The sequence below is a fragment of the Oncorhynchus mykiss genome, chromosome 9, assembly GCF_013265735.2.
Source record: "Oncorhynchus mykiss isolate Arlee chromosome 9, USDA_OmykA_1.1, whole genome shotgun sequence".
In the NCBI taxonomy this organism is placed as follows: domain Eukaryota; kingdom Metazoa; phylum Chordata; class Actinopteri; order Salmoniformes; family Salmonidae; genus Oncorhynchus; species Oncorhynchus mykiss.
The window spans coordinates 76,159,705-76,170,106 of NC_048573.1; the positions used below are offsets into that span (position 1 = coordinate 76,159,705).

The following is a 10,402-nucleotide window of genomic DNA, read 5'->3' on the forward strand; positions in this document are numbered from 1 at the left end:
GTGGCTGGAAGCAGAGCAACACAATAGTTTCTCAATTCACTCTTCGATACAACCAGTCGGTTAATTGCTTACAGAATCAGAAATGAGGTCAAACTTAAATACAGCGGTACCTGTTTGGGGTTGTTTGGGGTACCTGTTTGGGGTTGTTTGGGGTACCTGTTTGGGGTTGTTTGGGGTACCTGTTTGGGGTACCTGTTTGAGGTTGTTTGGGGTACCTGTTTGGAGTTGTTTGGGGTACCTGTTTGGGGTACCTGTTTGGGGTTGTTTGGGGTACCTGTTTGGGGTACCTGTTTGAGGTTGTTTGGGGTACCTGTTTGGAGTTGTTTGGGGTACCTGTTTGGAGTACCTGTTTGGAGTTGTTTGGGGTACCTGTTTGGGGTTGTTTGGGGTACCTGTTTGGGGTACCTGTTTGGGGTACCTGTTTGGAGTTGTTTGGGGTACCTGTTTGGAGTTGTTTGGGGTACCTGTTTGGGGTTGTTTGGGGTACCTGTTTGGGGTACCTGTTTGGGGTACCTGTTTGGGGTTGTTTGGGGTACCTGTTTGGGGTACCTGTTTGGAGTTGTTTGGGGTACCTGTTTGGAGTTGTTTGGGGTACCTGTTTGGAGTTGTTTGGGGTACCTGTTTGGGGTTGTTTGGGGTACCTGTTTGGGGTACCTGTTTGGGGTACCTGTTTGGAGTTGTTTGGGGTACCTGTTTGGAGTTGTTTGGGGTACCTGTTTGGAGTTGTTTGGGGTACCTGTTTGGAGTTGTTTGGGGTACCTGTTTGGGGTACCTGTTTGGGGTACCTGTTTGGGGTACCTGTTTGGGGTAACTGTTTGGGGTACCTGTTTGGGGTACCTGTTTGGAGTTGTTTGGGGTACCTGTTTGGGGTACCTGTTTGGGGTACCTGTTTGGGGTACGGTGCCACGTTGAAAGTCACTGAGTAAGTCAGTAAGGCCGTTCTACTGCCAATGTTTGTCTATGGAGATTGCATGTCTTTGTGCTCCATTTCATGCAGTGGCTGAAATAGCCAAATCCACAAATTTGAAGGGGGGTGTCCACATACTTTTGTATAGAGTGTACCCACCTGGAGCAGCAAGGAGACAGACGAACAGGGTTCAGAAAACAATCACCTGGGATCCCAGAGACAGCGATGGTGTGTGAACATGCTGTCAAACACCAGACCAGTCCCTGTGGCTGAAGCCTCGTTACGTAGATCCTACACACGAAAACACATGAGCACACACAAAACACATGAGCACACACGACAACCATAGCCATTAGTGCTGAGCGATAAAGTGCCTTTCGGTTCGATTTAATTGGAAAATAAACCGTTTTTTATAAAGCTTTCGATTATTATTATTTATTTATTTTTACATGAAATGTGTTATGAAATAATGCCGTTATGATGATTTCAGAGCTTTTTAATGTTGATTCCAAAACCCAAAACGATGCTCTGTCAGGTCTACACTGGGTAGACGTCAATAGTAAATTACTAAATAATAAAACATGTCAGTTGTGTATATTACCTTGTTTTTATTTGATTCCTTAAAAGTGAACTCATCTCTGCTCAGACAGTAGCTGTCAGCCAGCTAAACTATGTATTATCTCTACCATCTCACGTCATCTCTGTTCTTCCTGTACTGTCTCTAGTCATCCTATCTAACTAGCCTGACTAAGGATGCTGCAGAGCTGTCTGACTAAACTATGTATTATCTCTACCATCTCACGTTATCTCTGTTCTCCCCGTACTTTACTGTCTCTAGTCATCCTATCTAACTAGCCTGACTAAGGATGCTGCAGAGCTGTCTGACTAAACTATGTATTATCTCTACCATCTCACGTTATCTCTGTTCTCCCCGTACTGTACTGTCTCTAGTCATCCTATCTAACTAGCCTGACTAAGGATGCTGCAGAGCTGTCTGACTAAACTATCTCTGTTCTCCCCGTACTTTACTGTCTCTAGTCATCCTATCTAACTAGCCTGACTAAGGATGCTGCAGAGCTGTCTGACTAAACTATCTCTACCATCTCACGTTATCTCTGTTCTCCCCGTACTGTACTGTCTCTAGTCATCCTATCTAACTAGCCTGACTAAGGATGCTGCAGAGCTGTCTGACTAAACTATCTCTACCATCTCACGTTATCTCTGTTCTCCCCGTACTGTACTGTCTCTAGTCATCCTATCTAACTAGCCTGACTAAGGATGCTGCAGAGCTGTCTGACTAAACTATCTCACATTATCTCTGTTCTCCCTGTACTTTACTGTCTCTAGTCATCCTATCTAACTAGCCTGACTAAGGATGCTGCAGAGCTGTCTGACTAAACTATCTCTACCATCTCACGTTATCTCTGTTCTCCCCGTACTTTACTGTCTCTAGTCATCCTATCTAACTAGCCTGACTAAGGATGCTGCAGAGCTGTCTGACTAAACTATGTATTATCTCTACCATCTCACGTTATCTCTATTCTCCCCGTACTGTACTGTCTCTAGTCATCCTATCTAACTAGCCTGACTAAGGATGCTGCAGAGCTGTCTGACTAAACTATGTATTATCTCTACCATCTCACGTTATCTCTATTCTCCCCGTACTGTACTGTCTCTAGTCATCCTATCTAACTAGCCTGACTAAGGATGCTGCAGAGCTGTCTGACTAAACTATCTCACGTTATCTCTGTTCTCCCTGTACTTTACTGTCTCTAGTCATCCTATCTAACTAGCCTGACTAAGGATGCTGCAGAGCTGTCTGACTAAACTATGTATTATCTCTACCATCTCACGTTATCTCTGTTCTCCCCGTACTGTACTGTCTCTAGTCATCCTATCTAACTAGCCTGACTAAGGATGCTGCAGAGCTGTCTGACTAAACTATCTCTACCATCTCACGTTATCTCTGTTCTCCCCGTACTTTACTGTCTCTAGTCATCCTATCTAACTAGCCTGACTAAGGATGCTGCAGAGCTGTCTGACTAAACTATGTATTATCTCTACCATCTCACGTTATCTCTGTTCTCCCCGTACTGTACTGTCTCTAGTCATCCTATCTAACTAGCCTGACTAAGGATGCTGCAGAGCTGTCTGACTAAACTATGTATTATCTCTACCATCTCACGTTATCTCTGTTCTCCCCGTACTGTACTGTCTCTAGTCATCCTATCTAACTAGCCTGACTAAGGATGCTGCAGAGCTGTCTGACTAAACTATGTATTATCTCTACCATCTCACGTTATCTCTGTTCTCCCCGTACTGTACTGTCTCTAGTCATCCTATCTAACTAGCCTGACTAAGGATGCTGCAGAGCTGTCTGACTAAACTATGTATTATCTCTACCATCTCACGTTATCTCTATTCTCCCCGTACTGTACTGTCTCTAGTCATCCTATCTAACTAGCCTGACTAAGGATGCTGCAGAGCTGTCTGACTAAACTATCTCACGTTATCTCTGTTCTCCCTGTACTTTACTGTCTCTAGTCATCCTATCTAACTAGCCTGACTAAGGATGCTGCAGAGCTGTCTGACTAAACTATCTCTACCATCTCACGTTATCTCTGTTCTCCCCGTACTTTACTGTCTCTAGTCATCCTATCTAACTAGCCTGACTAAGGATGCTGCAGAGCTGTCTGACTAAACTATGTATTATCTCTACCATCTCACGTTATCTCTGTTCTCCCCGTACTGTACTGTCTCTAGTCATCCTATCTAACTAGCCTGACTAAGGATGCTGCAGAGCTGTCTGACTAAACTATGTATTATCTCTACCATCTCACGTTATCTCTGTTCTCCCCGTACTGTACTGTCTCTAGTCATCCTATCTAACTAGCCTGACTAAGGATGCTGCAGAGCTGTCTGACTAAACTATCTCTGTTCTCCCCGTACTTTACTGTCTCTAGTCATCCTATCTAACTAGCCTGACTAAGGATGCTGCAGAGCTGTCTGACTAAACTATCTCTACCATCTCACGTTATCTCTGTTCTCCCCGTACTGTACTGTCTCTAGTCATCCTATCTAACTAGCCTGACTAAGGATGCTGCAGAGCTGTCTGACTAAACTATCTCTACCATCTCACGTTATCTCTGTTCTCCCCGTACTGTACTGTCTCTAGTCATCCTATCTAACTAGCCTGACTAAGGATGCTGCAGAGCTGTCTGACTAAACTATCTCACATTATCTCTGTTCTCCCTGTACTTTACTGTCTCTAGTCATCCTATCTAACTAGCCTGACTAAGGATGCTGCAGAGCTGTCTGACTAAACTATCTCTACCATCTCACGTTATCTCTGTTCTCCCCGTACTTTACTGTCTCTAGTCATCCTATCTAACTAGCCTGACTAAGGATGCTGCAGAGCTGTCTGACTAAACTATGTATTATCTCTACCATCTCACGTTATCTCTGTTCTCCCCGTACTTTACTGTCTCTAGTCATCCTATCTAACTAGCCTGACTAAGGATGCTGCAGAGCTGTCTGACTAAACTATGTATTATCTCTACCATCTCACGTTATCTCTATTCTCCCCGTACTGTACTGTCTCTAGTCATCCTATCTAACTAGCCTGACTAAGGATGCTGCAGAGCTGTCTGACTAAACTATCTCTACCATCTCACGTTATCTCTGTTCTCCCCGTACTGTACTGTCTCTAGTCATCCTATCTAACTAGCCTGACTAAGGATGCTGCAGAGCTGTCTGACTAAACTATCTCACGTTATCTCTGTTCTCCCTGTACTTTACTGTCTCTAGTCATCCTATCTAACTAGCCTGACTAAGGATGCTGCAGAGCTGTCTGACTAAACTATCTCTACCATCTCACGTTATCTCTGTTCTCCCCGTACTTTACTGTCTCTAGTCATCCTATCTAACTAGCCTGACTAAGGATGCTGCAGAGCTGTCTGACTAAACTATGTATTATCTCTACCATCTCACGTTATCTCTATTCTCCCCGTACTGTACTGTCTCTAGTCATCCTATCTAACTAGCCTGACTAAGGATGCTGCAGAGCTGTCTGACTAAACTATGTATTATCTCTACCATCTCACGTTATCTCTATTCTCCCCGTACTGTACTGTCTCTAGTCATCCTATCTAACTAGCCTGACTAAGGATGCTGCAGAGCTGTCTGACTAAACTATCTCTACCATCTCACGTTATCTCTGTTCTCCCCGTACTGTACTGTCTCTAGTCATCCTATCTAACTAGCCTGACTAAGGATGCTGCAGAGCTGTCTGACTAAACTATCTCACGTTATCTCTGTTCTCCCTGTACTTTACTGTCTCTAGTCATCCTATCTAACTAGCCTGACTAAGGATGCTGCAGAGCTGTCTGACTAAACTATGTATTATCTCTACCATCTCACGTTATCTCTATTCTCCCCGTACTGTACTGTCTCTAGTCATCCTATCTAACTAGCCTGACTAAGGATGCTGCAGAGCTGTCTGACTAAACTATCTCTACCATCTCACGTTATCTCTGTTCTCCCCGTACTGTACTGTCTCTAGTCATCCTATCTAACTAGCCTGACTAAGGATGCTGCAGAGCTGTCTGACTAAACTATCTCACGTTATCTCTGTTCTCCCTGTACTTTACTGTCTCTAGTCATCCTATCTAACTAGCCTGACTAAGGATGCTGCAGAGCTGTCTGACTAAACTATCTCTACCATCTCACGTTATCTCTGTTCTCCCCGTACTTTACTGTCTCTAGTCATCCTATCTAACTAGCCTGACTAAGGATGCTGCAGAGCTGTCTGACTAAACTATGTATTATCTCTACCATCTCACGTTATCTCTATTCTCCCCGTACTGTACTGTCTCTAGTCATCCTATCTAACTAGCCTGACTAAGGATGCTGCAGAGCTGTCTGACTAAACTATGTATTATCTCTACCATCTCACGTTATCTCTATTCTCCCCGTACTGTACTGTCTCTAGTCATCCTATCTAACTAGCCTGACTAAGGATGCTGCAGAGCTGTCTGACTAAACTATGTATTATCTCTACCATCTCACGTTATCTCTGTTCTCCCCGTACTGTACTGTCTCTAGTCATCCTATCTAACTAGCCTGACTAAGGATGCTGCAGAGCTGTCTGACTAAACTATGTATTATCTCTACCATCTCACGTTATCTCTGTTCTTCCTGTACTTTACTGTCTCTAGTCATCCTATCTAACTAGCCTGACTAAGGATGCTGCAGAGCTGTCTGAGTAAACCAGTTTACAAGGCATACTTTCACAAACTCTTTCTATCCCTCTCTCTCCTCATTGTGTTGTGTACATTCCTCTCTCATACGGTCCATAAGGCCTGTGTGTATCTAACCTACAGATCGTAGCTGGAATGAACAGGCGCAATGGATTATGGTCATTGTAGTTAATTACCACGTTTCTGCACTGAACTCTGCTGAATATTTGCTTCGTGAAACTACAACAACTAACTTCAGCCCAGCGTCCCACACGGTTCGTGACATGATTTCTCTCTAGAGAAACGGCGTGTTTTCGGCTCACACAAAGACTAAACGGAAGTTAAGTAATTGGACCACGTCGATCAGATAGTTGTTGAATAACGGGGGAAAGTCAATCGCTCAGCACTAGCAGACAATGAGTGATGAGGATATAATGTGTTCAGAAAACATTATGTAAATAGCCTAAAATGTTAGAAACCTGTTTCCTCTCCATCTCTCTAGATGTACTGTTTCCTCTACATCTCTACTGTTTAATCTCCATCTCTCTAGATTCACTGTTTCCTCTCTAGATTCACTGTTCTCTCCATCTCTCTAGATTCACTGTTTCCTCTCCATCTCTCTAGATTTACTGTTTCCTCTCTAGATTCACTGTTTCCTCTCCATATCTCTAGAATCACTGTTTCCTCTCTAGATTTCCTGTTTCCTCTCCATCTCTCTAGATTCACTGTTTCCTCTCCATCTCTACTGTTTCCTCTCCATCTCCACTGTTTCCTCTCCATCTCTCTAGATTATCTGTTTCCTCTCCATCTCTCTAGATTTCACTGTTTCCTCTCTAGATTCACTAGACAAATGTAAAACTCTTTCTCCCACATGTCATTTCCCTTTAGGCTTCCTCTCTAAAGTACCAGCTTGTTCAGTTGATTGGCTATGTCCTCTTCTCCTTTACTTCTGTCCATTCTTCCTCTCCTCCGAGTCTCCTGCAGGTTGCTCGTCTTCTTCCGGGTCTTGCCGCTCTCCTTCTGAGGCAGAGGTGAGTAACAGACAGAGGTTAGGCAATCAATGAAGACTGTTGTTGTTGTTGTCCCAGTAAAATAACTCTCCCAAGTGATTAGGAGACCACTAAGAGTGAAAAACAGACTGAAGATGTTTGAAGAAATGACCCTGTCTTGTAGAGTGAATGTCTGCGTGTGGAACAACAGCTTTCAGGGGAGTCTAAAGGTATCTCTCAACGTGATCAAACTCCACCATCAACACGGTGATCATTAACAGCCACATCTGTGTCTTAAATAGCACATTAATCCCTTTATAGTGCACTACTGTTGGCCAGGACCCTATGAGCCCTGGTCAAAAGCACTGCATAGGCAATAGGGTACCGTTTGGAACAAAAGCAATGACTACGGCATCACATCTAACTGGCTTATCTGTGGCAGGGGTGACAAGCCCTCCTCCTGAAGAGCTATTGGAAGTGCAGAATTTTGTTGCAACCCTGCTTTAACACACCTGATTCTAGTAGTCTGCTGCTTCTCATGTCCTTGGTCGGTTGAATCACGTGTGTTTATGTTAGGTTAAAGCTTGCACAGCCAGTTGGGTCACCGAGAACGAGGGTTTTAGAATACTAGAATGGTTTTGAACCTTCTCATGATGGTCCAAAAGTCAGCCATGTTGGACAGGGAGTTGGTCAACGATGGTGTTACCAGTACTGTGATAAGATAGTGTAAACTAATGTCCTTGAAGAACTTATCTGCACTGTATGTTTGTTAGCTAGCGTAGCCAGTCAAGTTTTAGAGGAATGACCCCATTATTGATTTCTAATTAACTGCCAATATGCCAACATTCCATTCAAACAAATGCTGTCAATCAACAGCCTGGAACTGAATCAAATCAGTTGATGGGACTTAGACAAGATGTAAATACAACTGATATTGTATCATATAATAGCACTTCCAGTTTCCCAAGAAAATTTTAAAAAATGGAGACATTTATGGTCTGTTTACATATATATTAGAGGCTATTTATACAGAAAACGTGTATAAACCCCTTATAAAACTGCATTTATGATTATATGACAATATTTAATGTTGATAATGATTTTGTTAAACTATGTCTGATATATCACATGCCTTTGTTTTATTTTCCTATATATGAAGAAAAAAAATCAGGATTATGCCTCTACTGCCATTCATTCCAATTAGACAGGTTTGGATTTCTACCTGACCAAAATGGCTGCCATTTCCACCCCCATTCTGGAACCTTGAGTGTTTATGACATTGCTCCTCTTGGTAATTTAATAGGATCTCTGTTGTTAGCCATCCCTGATACAGCCTACAGTCAAGAGTGAGCTGCAGTGAGTCTACTTATAGATAGATGGTGGCTAGCTCTATTCACTTCGTATCACGGACATGTAGACAGACTCTTAATTCTCGGGTATATCTTACTTTGGCTGCGTTGTTGTCCGGTGACTTTGACGTGCGAGGGGAACGTCTGACAGACCTGGGCTCTGGCACAGACTCCATGCTGCAGCAGATACACTACCGTCCACAGAAACACCTATACACACACCCTACAACATATATCAACAAAGGTCAATAGTTGATGATAACAGATCATTTCTGTTCCGTTTGGAAATCATGGAACCCTAATGAATAATCAATGGTGTCGTGTGGGCTTTGAAAGCATCACTTTTTCCAGGAAGATGGGGGCTGTGTGTTTTGAAACGTCATTTTTTGGACAGGTGATTTCACTTTCTCATGTTGCCACAGACAGATCCCAATTCTAGCCAGTTTACCCGTTACAAGCCGGTAGATATGGCTAACGTTACAAATCAAAAGCGGTCATTGTATCCGTATCAACTCGTCAAAAGGTGTTTTTTTTTAAGAAAACAAGCCGCAACAACGTCTCATCAGTGGTTAACGTTAGCCGATGCTTAGCTATAACTTCAAGACTAACGTTGAACTAAAAAAATACTCTCCAAACCCCTAATTCAAATAATTGTAGTCATTTTTCAGAGCACAACATTACAATAAAAATAGAGCGTAGAGACAATAACACCGTACACTTGACTTACACTTGATGTTCCGCCTTACCAAACCCTCCGTCTGAGCGCGAAGTGGAGCGACAACAACGTCGCACAGAAATGACGTCGGCAATGACCACACTCCGGAGTGTAATCATTAGTACCAAACAGTTGCAAAAAAAAAACAACACACTTTCAATTTGAGAAATTCAGGTATGTCCCTTCCCGTTTCGTTCAGGTTGCTTCCGTTTAAGAAATGTTTTTTTTTTTACAACAGAATCGACGTAATGAATGCGCCCCCAGTGCATGACGCGTCTTTGAATGGAGTATGTACAAAGTATCTATTTGAGGTCGCTGTTACAATACAAGTGAAGCCCACGGGATATAAACACGGGGGTTGTGTGAGTTCTTCTGTGCAATGCTTTGTGGTCCGTGTGTGATGTTTTCTGGTCTGGTCCAATGCCAACCAAAATAATCCTAGTGTAACGACCCGGGGGTTATAGGCGCTGATACCGACTCTGTCGCTCGAGCCTGCTGTCACGGAACGGTCCATAGCGCGCTGGACTTCGGCCTAGAAGGTCAAGGGTTCGGGTCCTGCTCCCTGCCTGTTTCATTACAAAACCATTGACTTTTCTACAAGGAATTTGTCTCTACACTAACTCACTAATGAAGGACTAGAGGTTAAAATACCTGGTATTTTTTTCCTTCTAATCTCTGTTACATTTAGGCCGAATAGTGCTTGGATTATCAGAAGTAATGCATATTTCTCCTATAATTCATTATGACTTTTTGTATATTATTTTTGCATAAATGTCTTCCTTTTTTAATTAAAAATATATATTTCCTTTGCCCTCACTGTGAGCATATGTTGGCTCAATACCATTTGAATAAAAGTCTACAACCAACAGTTGAACTGAGGATACAAGCATGTGAATGTGTTTCAGTCGGATACAGTGAGAGGCCTGCTGAGAGGTGGGAGTCAGGATCTTCCTGGTACCACGACACTGCATCTTCCTGGTACCATGACGACACCGCATCTTCCTGGTACCATGACGACACCGCATCTTCCTGGTACCATGGCGACACCGCATTTTCCTGGTACCATGACGACACTGCATCTTCCTGGTACCACGACACTGCATCTTCCTGGTACCACGACACTGTTTTACAGGAATCCCTAATAGTATCAAATCAAAATCAAATTTATTTATATAGCCCTTCGTACATCAGCTGATATCTCAAAG

General features: G+C 43.1%; 1 protein-coding gene across 5 annotated transcripts in view; it reads right to left on the bottom strand.

Annotated features, from left to right (window-relative positions):
- The window catches only part of hdac6 (histone deacetylase 6), a 41,385-nt gene extending 31,718 nt beyond the window's left edge, over window positions 1-9,667 (bottom strand). For 4 of the 5 annotated variants that reach the window (XM_036989064.1, XM_036989063.1, XM_036989066.1 and 1 more), the window contains exons 1-5: window positions 9,210-9,665; window positions 8,581-8,705; window positions 7,051-7,164; window positions 1,113-1,198; window positions 1-4 (exon numbers count right to left, since the gene is read on the bottom strand). The exon at window positions 1-4 is cut by the window's left edge and continues 81 nt beyond it. In XM_036989064.1, the coding sequence (XP_036844959.1) occupies window positions 1-4; window positions 1,113-1,198; window positions 7,051-7,164; window positions 8,581-8,658 (282 nt within the window). In that variant the 5' untranslated portion in view covers window positions 8,659-8,705; window positions 9,210-9,665. Of the gene's footprint in view, window positions 5-1,112; window positions 1,199-7,050; window positions 7,165-8,580; window positions 8,706-9,209 lie in introns of all 5 variants that reach the window. The other variant, XM_036989067.1, reaches the window with a different exon arrangement.
- Window positions 9,668-10,402: the final 735 nt, after the last annotated feature.